The following is a 17,177-nucleotide window of genomic DNA, read 5'->3' on the forward strand; positions in this document are numbered from 1 at the left end:
GCCCGGCGGTGTGGTGGCACCTGAAAGCTGCAGCACTCCCAGCCCGTCCTCCGGTGCCAACAGTGTGGCCTGGGGGGCTTGGAAGGGGCTCTGAGCAGCCTGGGGGCTGTCTAGTGGGGATGGCTGTGCGGCTGTAAGGGGGGGGCTTTGTGGAAAGGGACCAGCCAGGCCCGCTTGGCAGCCCCACACAGTGTTGCTGATGGGGGTCCAACACCGCTGCCTGTTTGTGGGTGCATCGCCGTGTCCCCAGGTCCCCTGTGCAGGGGTGCTCGGGGCTGTAGGACGTGCAGCCTGTGACCCCAGGCTGTGCCCTGGTCCCTGGAGGGGGCCGGGGGGCTCCCAGTGCCCACCCAGCCCCAGGGTCTGAGGAGAAAGGGCGAGCAGCGCCTTCAGCCACCCCATCACCGCCCCCTCTCAGGCCCTGGGTCCCTCAGGGAGGCTTTTGGTGGTGAGGGGCAAGATGGGGGCGAAGAGGGTGCAGAAGGCTGTGGTGTGTGTGCGGGACCGTGTTTGTGTGTGTGCAGAGCTACCTCTAGTGGCCGTGGCAGCCCGGCCTGGCACCGGGACTGCAGGTCGGCTGGGTCCCCCATGGCAGCCCTGCGAGGTGCAGGCAGCTCCTGGAGCCCACAGAGCCTTTGGTGGCTGCTCCTGGGGCAGGTGAGGCACCATTATGCTATTGATGAGGGCTTCCCCCAGCCCCTGCCTCGCTCCCCAGCCCTCTTTTGGTGACACCGCTCTGTGGGTGTAGTTTAAGGTTCGGCGAGACCTGTTTTCTCAGCATCTGAAGGCGAGTACCTGAGATCTGTCCTTGCAGTACAGGCCAGTAATGTGCAGGTATTTTTCAGGCTGTGTATTTTACTTGTAGCACAGCGGGACTGTGAGCTATGGCTTTCCTAAGGCACCAGAGCACCCCTGTAAGCTAGATGTGGTATATCCAGTGACCTCTAACCAGAGCATGAAGCATTGCGTGTTGTTAGCATCCTCTGTCTGAAGGAAACTGCTAGGAAAAAGCGTGCGAGTAGCTCATTTGCCTCAATAACAGTCAGCGCCTGCCCTTCCCTCCAGCTCTCGTCTCTCCTCAGTAAGTTCTCCGGCCTTCGTACGTGCCCCAGACGGGACTTCCATCCTCCTTCGCCCAGGCAGAGTTATCGTGAAGGGGCGGCAGCTCCGCGGGCGGCTCCGGCGAGAGGTGGCTCATCCTGGAGGCGAGCTCGCTTGCCGCGGTGACGAAGGGCGAGAAGGAGTAGGGCGAGGTGGCGGCGTAGCTGGGCGAGTAGTGGGCATCTTCAAGGGGATGCAGGGGGTAGGGCTGGGCTCCGGGGCCGGCCGGGGTCCAGCCCGAGCTCCGGTATGGGGAAGAGCCTCCGGGCTCGTGCGAGGCGAGGCACCCGGTGCCTGCGGGCAGCGCCTGCGGAGGCTCTGAGCATGCGGCGTCCGACTGGCCCAGGCTGTCAGGAGAGGTCTGCTCCCACGGCTCTCTCTGCAGGGAAGCGGGGAGAGAAGGCGAGGGAGACCTGTGAGGTTTAAAGATTGTCCTGGAGGGGATGGCATACCTAGCCCGGCGTCACCATGCCACACTCCCCCCGCCCCAAGCCTGGCTGGGAACACTCACAAGGGTTTCCAGTGTTAAAACTGCTGGAAGGAAACACCCGTGCTGTGAGCGGTGGGCCAAGCTGGGCACAGGCTCCCAGTGCACTGACCAGCCCTGATCCTACAGCGCCCAGGAGCTCTGCCCTGCGGCGTGAGCCAGCTGGCTCCTGGGAAGCAGCAGGGATAGGGATAGGGACATGGATTGGGGTAGGGATGGGGATAGGGGTAGGGGTAGGAATGGGGTAAGGAAAGGGATGGCGTTGGGGTAGGGAAATAGGGAAGGGGTAGGCAGCTGTCTGGAGCCAACAAAGGATGTTTCTAGAAAATTTCAGGAGCTTAACGGAGCTGTTGTTTTGGGAGCAGGGAAGATCATGTATTTAGCAGCCACTCTCCAACAGGGAAAGGGGCCGTGAGATGGGAGCAAAGAGAAAAATCATTCCCTTTCAGCCCTGCCCCATCCGCCGTGTATTCTGCTGGGGCTGCCTCGTGCAGTGGCCATTTCCTTCCCACATGGGACCCCCTGACTTAACCCCAGCTTCAATCGGGTAATTGCTCATGGGGGGGCTGAGAACCGCAGAGTCACTCACTAGTAGGAAATGCGCTGTGTCATTGGGGAAGGATGGCAGGAGAGGGGGCAGTGAAGAAGGGCTGAAGAAGGAGCTGGTACCAGGCGTGAGGGGAGCGCTACGGAAATCGCCATATTGCTCGGGGAGATACGGGTCCAGAAGCGTTGGGTAGCCCTGGGTGGTGGAGGAATCGCACGTGAAGGGCTTGGACCCCAGCGGGGACGAATAGGCATCACTGACAAACTGCTTTGTGTTGTGGAAATCCAAGTCAGCTGTGAAGGATCTCCTGACTCCGTAGTAACCAGCCGTGGTAGGGGAACCTGTGGCGGTCAGAAAAAAAGGGATGGCTAAAGGGAAACCACACCAACAGCACCTGGGGAGCTGCAGAGCCACGGGCACCTCCCTAGGTGCCAAGCAGAGCCCTGTCCTTTCCTGCACCTCCCCAGGTAGGAGTCAACCCTGATGTGAAGCAGGTGTACCTGCCCAAGGCTTTTAGCACCCTGGGCTGCCCCTGATCCAGCAGATCACCTCCACCTGCAGCAAACCAAACGTGTTTGGGGAAGCTTTAAATATGAGGTCTTTGTTTTTTCCTTGTTCTGCCACAATTGCAGGGGGAAGAAGTGGATTAGAGGCTGTAAAACCTCCTGCCTCTGTTCCAGGTGTGCTTCCCTGTTCCTGCCCAGGAGCTCAAGAAACAGCACAGGTCAGTTGCTGCTTTTGTGCTTTCTCTCTTCAGCTCCAGTGGAAACTGGAAGGTGCAGAGGTTGGCAGAAGGGGGTTCACCAAGTGGTATCTCCATCAAAAGATGTGGAGCTGCTGTAATTACCTCTGCCTCCCTTTGGGACTTTCACGCAAGACTATAGGGGCCTTCTAGCAGACCACTGCTTGTGTGTTGGCTCTTTCAAATACTTTCCTCCTAGGCTTTCTCAAAGGGGTGGCCCTGTTCCTGTGCTCCTTTCTTCACCTCTCACCTCTGGAGGAGCACTATCTTCTGTCCAACCCCCACAGAAGGTATTTATTGGTAGGGGAAAACCTCACCTGGCATTTGGACAAAAGATGACTGTGGTGTGCTGGTGCTGCCCTGCAAAACATAAAGATGCATTAAAAAAAAAATATTTTCAAAGTAAGGTAGTTCTCTGAGCTTGTAGTTTGGGAAGGTGCTGGCATAGCTGTGATGTACTGTTTGAGCCTTGGCGTTATCAGTATGAAGAGATTAACTTCAAGATTTCAAGCCTGGGGCCTCTGAGGTATTAGCAGATGTAGGCTAAGAAGAGATTTCAAAGGTCTTGGACAGAGCTGATAACAGTAGAAATACCAAGATAACTGACTTCTTTCTCATGTACTGCACCGTCCCTTAATGCAGCCACAATGCTGAGCGGTTACTTTGGTGTCAGAGTAAAACAGGTCCCAAAAAATTTGTGTACAGGTCCTCGGCTGGTCAAAACAGGTCAGCTCTGTGCTGCCCACATGTGAGCCTGGCTCTGCCGCATTGTGCTTCCCTGCCATGGAGCCTCCTCAGCTGGCTCCTGGGGAGCTGTGCAGGGAAGGCAGCTGTCTCTGGCTCCTCTTTGGGTGGTACAGTAACGCTGAGAACAATAATAACAGCGGTGTCTTGGCCCCAAGGTAATGGAGGATTAGCCCTGAGCAACCCCGGTGCTCGGGGTGGCTAATTCCTTACAGGGCACTGTGGCACAGGCACCTGCTCCTCTGGGGCAGAGCTCGTCCACGGGGCAGTGCCAAGGTCTGCCTCCAGCCCTCTGGACCTGCGGTGCCCGTGGCTGCGATGGTGCCATGCTATTTCCAGTTTGCATAGTGCAAACAGGAGGTTCCTGCCATAGCAAGCAACCAAATTTAGAGGTTTAGATTTGAATTAAATTTGCCAGTGCTAAGACTTCCTTTTACTGCCAGGGGAGGCTTGCAGCTGCTCCCTGCTCCGTCATGGAAATGAGCCCTGAGCCCACAGGAGTCACTGGGGCGCAGGAGGTGGCAGGAAGGAGCCCTTGGGCTTGCGGGCAGATGAGCGCTCATCCTGCAGGGCCGGGGCTTGCACCTGCCTAAGGCTGAGCCTCTTCTGGCCACAGACCTCAGCGAGGATCCTCGCTGGCAATGCGGCGCCCTGCGGAGCTGAGGCCACCCCATGCAAATCTGGTGTCAGCAGACACCCCTCCTGCTGCATGCGTGCCGTTTTGGTGATCCCTTCTCCTGCTCCAGGGCGTTTTCCCCACCACTTCCTCTGCCTGCCCGTGGCCACAGCATCCTGCTGCTGGCTGGCTGCGTTCACTGAAGAGGAATCTTTGCCTGAAGGTGATGGTGCAGCCTCCTGCACAAGTGTTCAGACCCCAGTCTTAGCAAGAAACATTCCCAGAACTGTCACCTGGCACCCCTAATATTGCCTTTGAGATGTAAGGGACCAGCAGCGCTGTGCCCTGCCTGCGTTTGGAGGCGCAGCTAGCAGAGAAGGGCTGCGGTGAGGAGAGCTGGGGTGTTTTGCTGGGGGAATGGGGAGGTCCCTGGGCATCCTCTGTTATGGAGCATTTCAAATCTGTGGTACATCTGAGTAAATCCTTGATCCTGCCTGTTCAGCAGCCACTGAAACAGTGTCACAGGCATTTTTGGCACACCCCTGTGAAGGCTAGCTGCAGAGCTGGTGTTAGCTGTGAGGGCTTTACCTGCCTTAATTCAATTACAAGATCCTCCGCAGCTGCCCACCCCTGGCTTTCTCTGTAGCAAGCACCCGCAGACTTGCAGGGCCCTATGTTTCCATTGCCTCCTGGCTCCTTATCAGGTGATGAATGGCTCGGCTTAATTTAAGCCCATTAGTCCATTTCCTCCCTGCATTACTTCCTTTCAGCGCTGTGGGACTGGGCTAGCTGGGTCTTCTGCAACACGTCAGCGCGCCTGTTCAGCATCACTTGAGCCCGCAGCATGTTCAGCTGCTGATAAGCCTGGCCCCCAGCTGCATTGCTTCACCTCGGGAGCTCAGGCGTGTTCAGCTACAGGGCTGCCTTGGGGCAGTAAAATGGGGAAAAAAAGGGGTAAAAAGGATGCAGGTCAACTTGAGAGTGTTATGGCCCTGGCCCTGCAATGGGGAGCCCAGGTGCCCTGGGTTAATAAAAGTGCCTTGCTGGCCACAAGCCTCTGACTGCTGCTGTGCTCGTCTGTGCACTGACCAGTGTCCTTGCCTGAGACAAGAATGTGGTTTAAGTCTTTTATCATACAAAGGGTGACAGCTGGGTCATGCCTCTGTCCGCAGTGAGCCAAAGGAGAAGTGTCAGACCCTCCCCGGAGCCCAGGGCTGAGTCCTTTGGCCCTGCAGTTGATGGGAATTCAGATGCCCAGACTGTGTGGTTTTCACCATGGTACAAACTGTTTTTCTATCGTTTAATGTGTGTCACGCCTGAATGTCCGGAAATGGTTCTGCTGCCTCAGTAAACAGCCCATCAGCTGCCCTCTGATGGGCAACGACCTTTCCTCAGAAGCTTGATTCAGCTCCGCAGACCTTCCCTTGCACGGCAAGGATTTACTGATTTCAGAGCAAAGATCGTATTCAGACAAAAGATGCAGCTAAATTACACCGCATCATAAATATACAAAGGGGTGTTCAGTCATCTGCTGTTTGCTTTGATTCTGGCTTATGTTACCTGTCAGATAAAGAGCTGCTCTTACAGTTGTTCTTTTCATGATATGTTCCAGCAAATACGGATGTTTGCCCTGCACAATAATTTTTTGTCTATCACGGGGAATTAGCAATAGGGCGAATTTTGCATTAGATAGACACACAACTACCTAGCTCTGGAATATAAAGCAAGGGGCAATAAAGCAAGTAGCGTGTGTTTTACAGTCCCTAGGGCCGGCAGTTGGACACGTTGAGGTGCTAAACAAAAAAGCTGCTGCCTCCGGAAAGGGAGCAAGTGAAGCATGATAGTCCTCAACAAGGATCTGGTTGTTCAGTGAATGCAAACAGCATCAGAACTCCTAAAATCCGTTTTCTGCTGTCAGTAATTCAGGTCTCTGCTCCCACCCTTTCCTTGCAGGACCCAGTTTCAGCAGCTTGGCTACATCTCCTCTTCTGTCAGAGGCCCCGCTGCTGCCGGTCAGCCTGGAAGCGAGGTGCTGCTGCCTGATAAAGGTGAGACCTCAAGCACCCAGCAAGTGGCTTACAGTGCCTCTGGGTGCCCCGTGCTGGCACCTGCAGTATTGTGCCCCTTCTGGGACACCATTGCTTGTATGGCTATTCCAGAAAAAAAACAACGTAGCGTACTATAATTTCACTTAGGCTTCCTGTTGCCATAGAACCACTTGAGAAAGACATCACCTCTTACAAGCTGATGTTTGGCCTCTTTCCAGACCATAACATCACTGCGTTTCCCCTGGCACTTGGGTATGCCAGAGAGAGGAGCTGGAAGGAGCACAACATTCAGGGAAGATCATCTATTTCTGCGGCGCTCAGCTGTTCAAATGTAGCTGGTGAGAAAGCAAGCTGACTTGGGAAGGTGTCATACGCAGGATGTGAAAGGAATGGGAAATTTAGCGTTACTGATTTGCTAAATATACATACGCTGCAACTTCAGTTCCTCAAAGGTTCACCGATGTGGAAAAATCAAGGAACCATCTGTGATCTCTTGGGGGAAAACAGTGGTGTAAACGTTTTCACCATTCCCTCCTGATGTTGGCAGTGCCCTGCACTCAATGCAAATGCTCTTTAAACTAGAGGATTACATGGACTGACTTCTGTTTTTTTTTAAAAAAAAAAAACAACAAACAACAAACAAATAAACAAAGCTGACTTACACTGAAGCAGGAGCCACTGCTCTGCCTGGATCGCTTTTCAGCAAGAAGGTCTTTGACTGTGTGTTTCACTCGCACTCCTTGGTACACTCGCTTGCCAAAATCTGTAGTAACTAAGTGAATGAGAGAAGTGTTAGAGGAGTTCAGCAAAGGCAGAGAGTAGGCGGAAGAGGTTGTTATGGAAGAAGCAAATTCCCTGCCTCTACACCAAGTTAGGGAGGCAGCAAGTAAGACTGCTATTATTCATGCAAAACCATCCCTTAGGAGCCCCGCAGTGAGGGCTGCTCATCTGCAGAGAACAAAGACTGAGGTGCCCTGCCCTGCAGTTAGCACTGGGTGCCATGAGGTTTATGTGCAGCTCCATCAGTGCCAGGCTGGTTGGTGGCTTTAGCCTTTAGCCTTTTTTTTTTTTTAGAGTGCCTGGGGGCTCCTACATTTCCCCTTTGGATCAGCAAAATTTGATTTAGTGGTACAGCCCTGCTTGCTTCCAGCAGAGATGCTGTGGTTTAGCTCCTCGGTGCCCTTCTGGAGTTGCTGGCTTTCAGCACATCGCTCTGGGGGCTGAGATAGTTTTGATCTCAGTGCAGCAAAGGCAGAAGTAGCCCAAATGGTGGGACTGACCTCTCTAATTGGTGATGTGAATTAGGTTGTGAAGATACCATGAAAGGAAAAGAAGGGTACGGTCTCAGCCATGTCACCCTGATGGCAGTCCTGCCTGTTCTCTCAAGCTACCTGGAATCCAGCAGAACCTGTACGTAAGGTCTGTGTGACTTCTGGTGCAAAGCATCTGTCCTCTTCCCTTGCCTGGAAAAAGCTTTGAGGTCTATCTGCCTTGTGTACAGGTGTTCTGACACAAGCGAGGGCAGAGCGGTACGGGGAGCAGTTCCAGGGGAGCTCTTTTATCCCGGCCAACGGGCTGCGCCGCACAGAGCTCGCACCTGCGGAGCCAGGGAGGAGTGTCCAGATGGGCTTTTATTGGAGTATTCCAGAGAAAAACTGAAGTTTGAAGTTAATCCCTTGGAAAACACAAAGCTGTGCTCTCCTGAGGGAGCACCAACAGCCATTCCGCAGCTGATGTTTGTCTGAAATTGTGATTTATCATTTTGCCCGCCTGCTTTTCAGGAAGTGCCATTTGGCTCCATTTATCACTTTGATTCGTGAGGCACAGTATCCCCAGGTGCACATACAGAATCACAGAATTGTCTAGGTTGGAAGAGACCTCCAAGATCATCTAGTCCAACCTCTGTCCTAGCACTAACAAGACCTCCACTAAACCATATCACTAAGATACGTACAGGGGGCTTACAAAGGGAAGAGGAAGAGGGTGGAAGCAACACAATCTCAATGCTGGCTTGGGGTTACCCCAGATGTTTTCTGTTGGGCATAGCAATTGCAATTCTGGGGCAACTGCAGTTTGGTTTTGGTGTTTGAATACTGACCAGAGAGAGCCTTCAGCCAAGACATGAGGCAAACACATTGCAAGGACACTGCCCCAAAAAAGCTTATGATCAAAATAGTCTAAACAGGGCTGAAGACAGTCTGAATGCTGACCAGCCAGCATCTCTGGGTAAGCCAGGACACAGCCAGCAATGGATATAATACTCTTGAGGTTGAAAGAAATTTGTCTGTATACAGAGACTGGCTCTTGTCTGTGGCCCAAAGAAGCGTCCCTCCTGTAGCCACTTTTCTGGGCTCTTTTTTACTGAGAGGAGTTGGAAGCAGGGGTACCCGTGCTGGTAGCTGGGGTTCCGAATCTCTGGCAGAGCAGGCATTAAGTGGCAGAAACAGCTATACTTGCTGCATCAGAATCTTTGTGTGAGCTCCTTTAGAGATACAGCACTGCAATTTGATGGATGAGCCAGAACTGCAGAGCACAGCTCACTGGGCTCCACCATGGTTTGCTGCCTCCAGTAACTCAGGCAGCTGTTGCTGGCTGCGTCCTGTGGAAGACTCAGGCCTTGATTCAGCACGGAACTTTGGCAGAGGGACCCCAGCCATGAGTATGCTCATATTTAATTTTCAGAGTGGAGATACCTCTAAAATAGCATTGTTAGAAAAGCCGTGGCCCGCTTTCATTCCTTTGTTCATCAGCCTGCTATTGCCAAATCCTGCAACATCTTTGTTAACTGACCTTGCTTCTGTGACCATTTCCAGCTGCTGTCCGATGCTCTGCACTTCTGCAGTCCTGGTTCCCTAACATCTTTACTGCAGTCTAAAAACACTTCAAAAACACTTCCATACATCCTTTACACAAGGGTGCTGTGCTGTTGAAGTTTCTTCACTCATACACCCACAGTTATAAGAATTTGAGACAAAGAATAAGTAAGCAATATAAGGGCTCTGTCTGTCCTCAAACCCCTTTTTTAACAAAGCAGCCCAGCACATGCAAGTAAAATAACTTGGCATGCTATTCAGCAGGATCGGATGCCGAGCTATTAGAACCCCACATAATCCTGCTCTTGGCAGCATCAGGGAAGAAAATACTAATTTAGGCCAGAGTTGATGTAATTTTTCAAGTAAATTAGATTGTATTTCACATCGCTTTGGCATAACTGCCTCTTGGAAAAAAATATTGAAAATAAAATTGAATTTGGTTTAGAGAAGGCTGAATATTCAAATAAATATTGTTAAATTTTTGGAATAGCAAAGGTATCATATGCTGATTTTAGACAATTCTCCTTTCTGCGTTGTTTTAACTTGAGCCCAAGGATGGCACGATATATTCTTTCCCCAATATTTCCATCATGCTGCTGCATCTTTATGCTTTTGGAAAGTCAAGGTGCCGAGACTCACCTGTTTCCATTGCGATCACTGGTGACGAGTCCCAGCTCTCAGATTCTGCAGGAGTTTGGAGAAGGGCTGTCATGAGCTTCCCAGAGCAGAGTGAAGTCAGTGCTCATTCTCCACTGATAAAGTTCCAGCTGAGCCTGATGGAAATATATTTTCTACAATTTAGTGATGTCTCCACAATACCTTGTTTGGGATTTGCTTAAATGCAAATCTCTTGATGTGTGTATCGCTCCGATTTGCATGGTCAGTGTGGATCATTCTCAGTGGGTCTCTTTCCTGTCTGAGCTGACAGTTCATGGATGAAAACTGAGCTGAGTTCATCAATGGAAAATGTTTGGTTCAGGTGAAAGGCTGGTAAGTCTTGCAGAGATGGGCCATCCCTTCATGGGTGGGAGAACAAGCTGGAAACAAGTGTTGTCTGTAAATCTGAAATGTCCATGTGCAGGTGAAGATGCACACAAGTCATACTCAGGAAGTAGGACTGTCTGTCTGGGACCTCACAGGCCAGCCTGGGCATTACACAAATTCTCTGAGAGCCATTTTCCTGCGACGCAGCTAGCACAGCCTAGCAATGCGTTGAGGACAGGCTGCAGTGAGGCAGATGATCTCTGGAGCATTTTGTGTGCAGAGTGGGCTGGTACATGGCATTACTGTGCTCATCTTACATGAGCAGGGCAAAACTGGCGCCATTGGATTCCTCATAATTAAATATTCCTCCTTGTGGAGCCTGCTGCCAGCTTGCGGGTCTGTTAGGTAAGATCTGTCTCTCTTTATAATTCTGTGTGCTCTCCCTTGCGTTGGCCCAGAGATGAATTTGGCCTGTCACGTGAACTGACTTCCTGAGGAAGGCTGTTATTATTATTATTATTATTACTATTATTATTACTATTAAGTGTAATTATTCTTTTCCTTTAGAAGAAAAGTAAAATATAAAGGGCAGCAGCTGGCAAAGGCTGATCTGATCAGGTCATGAAGGAAAGTAGGGAAGGCAGAGCTGAAATAAATTCACAGGTAATTCCCAATGTACAGAATTCCCAACTTTCAGAACGATTCGGGTGTTCTGCCTGCTCAGATGCAGTGCTCAGGACCAAGAGGACATTCCACAGTCTCTTGGAAAACCCTAGCTCCTGTGAACGGAGTTTTAGACCGTGTATATTTGCCCTCTCCATGGACAAGTCTTATTTTGGCCAGACTGTCCCTGGCTGCCCCCACCTGGTATGCGCGGTGCTGACAGGTGTTACAAGGGCAGGAGGCACCAGGCAGGGCAGGGAAGCGTGGGCAGATGTGAGGTCCCAACAGAAGAGTTGTCTTTGCCTTGTCAGCAATAAGCTTAGTTTGCCACCTGCTTCCTGGCAGGCTTCCCATCCAGTTTTGTCTCCTGTGCCAGATATTTATATACTTTAGGATTCACAAGTTAAAGCCAAGCCCTGTTCAAGCTAATAGCTTTGTGCTATCTAGCCAGTCCAGGTGTTTTCTGTACTGATTACAAAACAATTACACTGAAAACAACAACAGGTCCTGCAGAAAATAATTAAACAGAGATAAAATAAAAACTCAGCCTTCTTTTAGAGGGAATCCATCCCTTAACTTGCATTTTCCTTTGAAAAAGCATCAGATCCAGATTTTCTATATTATTTAGTGGATTTAGGCATGTACCGTGTGTACAATAGGAGTTATGGAAGCAATTGTGTATTGACAAGGCACCTTTTTATGGCACGTTTTATACAGTCCCATTCTGTTTTAGCATGGTATTTACCTGTGCCAAAGCAAACCGTTCTAAGAATTGCGTCTCTGTTCTCTACTACAAAAGCCTGGAGCAGCAGATGCAATACTCAATGCATATTTGTTTATTTCAAACTGTCATTTCAATCTGTCTTTTCATTAATGGGTAAAGAGAATATGTCACATTGTCTCACAGCGGCAACATAATACCGATGGATAGCATGGGTTTTGTGTTTTGTGTTTGGCCAGGATGCCCAGATGTGTGTATTTAGATTGTAAGCGTGTGCACTGAGATGAATTTGTGTTTTTTTTGACAACGGCAGCGGCATTTGCCCTGGAGGCGTTGAAATGAATCTGTGGCAGCTGCAAAGCCTGTGCCAATCTTTGCCTTCTGCTGCTGCAAGAGCCAGGACCTGCACCAAAAACCCTAACATGCCAGGTATGGAGCCTAGGGTACGAGATTACCAAGCCCAGGTGTGAGCTGGTCCTGCTGCAGTCCCGAAGGACTGCACTCGTCATCCTGTGCAGGTCTGGGCTTGTGTTGCACACTGAGGAGCACAAGCCCTGTGAGGAGCAGCTGAGGGAACTGGGGTTGTTTAGTCTGGGGAAGAGGAGGCTCAGGGGAGGCCTTATTGATCTCTGCCTGAAAGGAAGCTGTGGGGAGCTGGGGGTTGGCCTCTTCTCAAAGGTAACTAGCGATAGGACTAGAGGGAATGGCCTCAAGCTGGGGAGGTTCAGGTTGGAAATGAGGAGACATTTCTTCTCAGAAAGAGCAGTCAGGCGTTGGAACGGGTTGCTCAGGGAGGTGGTGGCATCACCGTCCCTGGGGGTGTCTGAGGAAAGGTTGGACGTGGTGCTTAGGGAAGTGGCTTAGTGGGTGACATTGGTGGTAGGGGATGGTTGGACCAGGTGATCTCGGAGGGTTTTTCCAACCCTAATGATTCCACTGGGGTCTGAGCTGGGCGATGCCAACGAGCCAGCAAGGTGATGATGGGTGAACGTTGCACAGGGCCGTATCCTGCCCTATATCCATGTTATGAGGGGGGTGAGAGATGTGTGGAGGAGGGCAGACATGCATAACTTTTTGCCCACGATGACGGTGCTGAGGGGCTCCTCGGGCAGCCCTGGGCCGGTGCCGGGGGGTCGCGGCCCTGTTGGGTTTTCGGGTTTTGGGGGGGGGGGGGGGGGGCGGATTTTTGCCCGGAACCTTCGTGACCCAGCTCCGCTTCCCGCCCGCCCCCTCTCCTCGGCAGTACGCGCGGCTCCGCGCCCCGCGCTGCGATTGGCCGGCGGCTGACGGGCGGGCGGCTTCCATTGGCTGGCCGTCGGGGCGCGGTCCGTTGCGTTCCGGCGCCCCCCGTGTGGGGCCGGGCCTGGGCCGCGGTTGGCCGCCATGGCGCCCGTGAGGGAGGCGGTGGTGCTGCGCTGCGAGTGGGCCGCCTGCTCCTACGCGGCCGCCGCCATGGAGGAGTTCTGCGGGCATGTGGCCCAGCACCTGCGGCACCACCTGCCCGGGGAGCGGCGCGACGAGGTGGACCCGCTGGGTGAGGGGCCGCCCCGGGGGAGTTCTGTCCAACAACGTCCGTATTTGGGGTTTTTTGTTAAGCTTTTAATCTGTTTTCTGGCTTTTTTTATAGAGGAGTACACGTGCCTGTGGCAGGAGTGTGGCTTCTGCTCCCCCGAGAGCCCGGCCGACCTGGTGCGCCATGTCTACTTCCACTGCTACCACACCAAGCTGAAGCAGTGGGGGCTGCGCGCCCTGCGGGCCCAGCCGGACGTCAGCCGCTGCCAGCTGGACTTCCAGAGCCGCAACATCATCCCCGAGATCCAGGAGAACTTCCTCTGCCTGTGGGAGTACTGTGAGGTGAGGGCACCGCGCGGCGGCCCAGGGAAGGGGAGCTGCCGTTCCCTTGCCTCTCGGTTCTGCGCGTACCTGTGTAAGAGTGCCTGCTGCGCGCAGGCTGAGGCCAGCGTGATCATCTCACCCTCTTCTGCCTGTCCCTCCTCCCCCACAGAGGTCGTTCGATAATCCCGAGTGGTTCTATCGGCACGTGGAGGACCACAGCTTCTGCTCGGAGTACAAGGCAGCCGGGAAGGAGAACCACGTGGTGCTCTGCGGCTGGAAGGGTATCGGGGGCGTGCGGGGCTGCTCCGGGGAGCTTGGCGTGGGGCTGGGCTGCAGGGGTTGTGCAGGAGGGTTCTGCATGCCTTGCACGGTTTCAGAGAGCTCTGAAACCTAAAGAGCGCCTGTATAATCCTAATGATGCTGCTGTAAGGTTTCCTTCAGGGGATTTATCAGGGTGTTTGATATTGAACTTTTCACTTAAGGTTAATTGCTACATAAGAGTAAAGGTTCCAGTTAGATTTTTAAAATAATTTCTCGCTTCTGCGTGCGTGCAATTGCCTTAAATGTTTGTGGTGCCAGGGGGCCCGCGGCAGCTGGACACCAGCGCTCCCATCCCGCTGCGTCTTCCAAGGAGCCTGCCGCTCAGCCGGGCTGTGGACGCTTACCCCGCTGAGCCCTGCTGTGGGGGACCCTCACGGCGTTCTCTCCTCTCTGTGCAGACTGCGACTGCTCTTTCAAAGGGCGCTGCAAGCTGCGGGAGCACCTGCGCAGCCACACGCAGGAGAAGGTGGTGGCGTGCCCCACCTGCGGCGGGATGTTCGCCAACAACACCAAGTTCTTCGACCACATCCGCCGTCAGACTGCGCTGGACCGTAAGCTGCTGCGGGCGGGGAGCAGCCCCCTGGGCAGGCGGTTGGGTTGCCGGGGCTGCCTGGGCCCGGGGAGCAAAAGGGTCGGGCGTGGGGAGCTTTGAGACAGCCTGCCTTCTCTGTGGACCGGGAGCTAAGACACTGAAGAGCCTGAGAAGCGGCGTGCGGCAGAGGCAGGAGGGCTGGAGGCCGGCCAGAGGCTGCGCAAAATGAAGGCGGCCTGGTCCTTGCACGTGTTTTGTCTGTTTGTTTGTTGGGTTGGCTTTGTGTCTGCTGTTCCTCGCTGGAGAGGAGGGTTCCCAGCTCGGCTGTAACGACCCCTTTGTCTCGCGTGCCGCCCTTGGGGCTGTTCCCTGTGCTTTGATCTCGTTTCTCACCGCCCCCTCCGTTTCCTCCCCGGCCCTGACGCTGCAGAGCAGAGGTTTCAGTGCTCTCACTGCTCCAAGAGGTTCGCCACAGAGAGGCTGCTCCGCGACCACATGAGGAACCACGGTGAGAAGAGGGCTCCTTCTCCCAGCCGAGCTCCGAAGCGCCCGCTCTCCCCCTGCCCCGCGCTGACGTTTCCCCCCCCGTCTCTCCCCGCAGTGAACCATTACAAGTGCCCGCTGTGCGACATGACCTGCCCGCTGCCCTCCTCCCTGCGCAATCACATCCGTTTTCGGCACAGCGAGGAGCGGCCGTTCAAGTGCGACTACTGCGACTACAGGTGAGGGCCGGGGCTTTGCCGTCCTCCCAGCCCGGTGCCAGAAAAGCGCCCAGAGGCCCGACTCTGCCCTGCACGGTACCCAGCCTGCTTCCTTCAATCGTTTCCTTGTAGCTGCAAGAATCTCATCGACCTGAGGAAGCACCTGGACACACACAGCAAGGAGCCAGCCTACCGCTGCGAGTTCGAGGCGTGCAGCTTCACCGCGCGCTCCCTCTGCTCCATCAAGCTGCACTACCGCAAGGTCCACGAGGTAGGGCCCTGCTCTCCAGAAGCATGAGACGAAAACAAAACAAAAAACCCACTAAATTCACACGCAGCCCCAGCCTGCAGGAGCGTGAGGGCAGGTTGCGTTTCTTTCTAGCTGCGGTGCCGCCTCGTGTCAGCGTCGGGGAACCCGATTCCTCCCTCCCTGCTCGCTCGCGGGGCGGTTACGTCCCCCTCTCTGCCCTTCAGGGTGACTCGGAGCCCCGCTACAAGTGCCACGTCTGCGACAAGTGCTTCACGCGTGGGAACAACCTCACCGTCCACCTCAGGAAGAAACACCAGTTCAAGTGGCCCTCGGGGCATCCCCGCTTCAGGTACCGCACACCTTTAGCTCCCCTCGAGTGCAGGAGGCAGCCGGGCTGCGTCCTGGAGCCGGCAAGGTGACCCGACAGCGCCTGGGTGCTGGCACCTGCCTGTGGCGTGCTCCAGCCCCATCTCCCGGCGGTTGGGAGGCGCGGGGCGGCAAGTTTTCGGTGGGGTTCAGCACAGTGGCGGAGCAGCGGGGCAGAGGTTAGCGTGGGCAGCGCGGTGCAGCCGCGCCTCGTGGGACTCCTCCGAGCTCGGCGGGGCCACGTGTCCCACCCTGGAGAGAGAAATCCATCTCCTGGCTGCTACAGCCCTCGTAGTGCCGGGCTTTGGAGCCCAAAATGTGATTCTCCTTCCTTGGCTGCTGCTTCAGGCTGCTGCCCTTCTCCTGGGGGGAGGTCTGCAGCGTGGCCAGCTCGTCACCCCCACCCTGTTTGCGCTCAGGTACAAGGAACACGAGGACGGCTACATGAGGCTGCAGCTGGTGCGCTACGAGAGCGTGGAGCTGACGGAGCAGCTGCTGAAGGACAGGGAGAAGCGGGGGGAGGCGCTGGATGGCTCCCCCGACTGCGTGGTGCTGTCCGAAGGCGAGGGCAACCTGCGGGGCATCGTCCTGGAGGCCCCCGCGGAGCCTTCCCCGGCGGAGAACCGCGCGGGTGAGCGGCAGGCGGCCCCGCAGCACGCCGCGGCTCGCTCTGCTGCCGGCCCCGAGGCAGCGCTGCCCGGCGCCTTCCCGGGAGCTGCTCCGTCCCCGGAGCGGGAGCCCGGCGCCCCGGCCAGCCCCGTCGTCCGCGCGGCGAGCCGGACCGACGAGCGCGGGGAGAGCGAGACGGCGTACTACGGCGCGACGGCCGAGGAGCGGCTGGCGGAGCCCGGCGGGCTGCCCGCGGAGCTGGAGGAGAACGTCATGGACCGCCTGCAGAAGACGGCCGAGGAGCTGGGCATCCAGATCGTGTGAGCAGCTCGCCTGCCTCGCTGCCTCTGGAAGTCCCGGGCCTCCGCTGGGGTTCGGGGGGCGGTTGGGAAGTGCCCGGGGGAGAAAAGTTGAAGGTGGCTTCTCCCACGTGCCGCCGGCTGGCTTCCCACCCGCCCGGGCGGCGTGGCGGGGGAGAGGGACTGGTCTCCGCTGGCCATGGGTCACAAAAATTAGCTGGAAAGAGCTCTCTCTTTATTTTGGGGACCTCTCACGCCTCCGGGTTTGGTCTCAGCCTGACCCAGGTTCGCTCGCTGGTGCCGCGGCCCCGTTGTGGGCTGTGCTGGGCCCGGTCCTCAGCCGGGCTCTCCCCACGCAGGTGATGTGCGGCAGAATCGCTCACCCGGGGAGGCATGAGGCCCTTTGCAGACCCGTTCTCCCCCTGCCTTGTGCTCCAGGGTGCGGCGTGCTCCTCGTCTGCCCTCATCATCACTTCCCCGCGCATCCTCGTGCGCTGCTGATCCCGTTACGCTGCAGCCATCTCGGTGGGGGGGGGGAGGAGAGGGCTGCAGGTGCTCTCCCTCAGAGGCTTCTGCTCCCCTGCAGCGCCGGGGGCTTGGAGCCTTCTTCGTGCTTCTGTTCTCCCCCGGGTTTCCTCCCCACGTTGGGGTTCGGGCTCCCGGTTGGGTGGCGTGCTTTGGAGAGACGAATAAACGGCAGCGTGCCAGGCCAGCTGGCGTCCGGTGTCTGCTTCGGCCCCGTCCCTGCCCGCCGCAGCGCGTTGCGAGGTAAGACCGAGCTGCCCGGGGTCTGCAGC

The 17,177-nt window shown here is 55.3% G+C and overlaps 2 protein-coding genes across 5 annotated transcripts; one reads left to right on the forward strand and one right to left on the reverse strand.

The window, feature by feature from the left end:
- Positions 1-1,078: 1,078 nt before the first annotated feature.
- On the reverse strand, positions 1,079-10,313 carry POU2AF2 (POU class 2 homeobox associating factor 2; the record flags this gene model as incomplete). Its single annotated transcript, XM_083808599.1, has 5 exons — positions 9,738-10,313; positions 6,948-7,057; positions 3,195-3,237; positions 2,178-2,476; positions 1,079-1,480 (listed from the first exon to the last, which is right to left on the reverse strand). Exons 1-5 carry the CDS (start codon positions 9,808-9,810, stop codon positions 1,079-1,081), a joined length of 927 nt encoding a protein of 308 aa, XP_083664725.1. The 5' UTR covers positions 9,811-10,313.
- On the forward strand, positions 2,465-17,092 carry HINFP (histone H4 transcription factor). 4 transcript variants are annotated; one of them, XM_083808568.1, is made up of 12 exons: positions 2,465-2,602; positions 2,768-2,859; positions 6,191-6,285; positions 11,780-11,895; positions 13,094-13,320; positions 13,472-13,583; positions 14,022-14,174; positions 14,586-14,663; positions 14,757-14,877; positions 14,989-15,127; positions 15,331-15,455; positions 15,892-17,092. In XM_083808568.1, exons 4-12 carry the CDS (start codon positions 11,805-11,807, stop codon positions 16,403-16,405), a joined length of 1,560 nt encoding a protein of 519 aa, XP_083664694.1. In that variant the 5' UTR covers positions 2,465-2,602; positions 2,768-2,859; positions 6,191-6,285; positions 11,780-11,804; the 3' UTR covers positions 16,406-17,092. The 4 variants fall into 4 exon arrangements, with proteins under 4 accessions (XP_083664694.1, XP_083664695.1, XP_083664692.1 ...); XM_083808569.1 differs by lacking the exon at positions 6,191-6,285; XM_083808566.1 differs by lacking the exons at positions 2,465-2,602; positions 2,768-2,859; positions 6,191-6,285 and adding an exon at positions 10,321-10,487.
- The last annotated feature ends 85 nt before the right edge of the window (positions 17,093-17,177 follow it).

The sequence above is a fragment of the Anser anser genome, assembly GCF_964211835.1.
Source record: "Anser anser genome assembly, chromosome: 22".
Taxonomy (NCBI): domain Eukaryota; kingdom Metazoa; phylum Chordata; class Aves; order Anseriformes; family Anatidae; genus Anser; species Anser anser.

Bases quoted from the DNA above. Each gene is read 5' to 3' on its own strand.
- HINFP (XM_083808566.1), top strand. From the start codon at position 10,336: ATGATCTCTGGAGCATTTTGTGTGCAGAGTGGGCTGGTACATGGCATT. The intron at 10,488-11,779 runs GTAAGATCTGTC...TGACAACGGCAG, and splicing joins CCAGCTTGCGGGTCTGTTAG to CGGCATTTGCCCTGGAGGCG. The intron at 14,175-14,585 runs GTAAGCTGCTGC...CTGACGCTGCAG, and splicing joins CCGTCAGACTGCGCTGGACC to AGCAGAGGTTTCAGTGCTCT.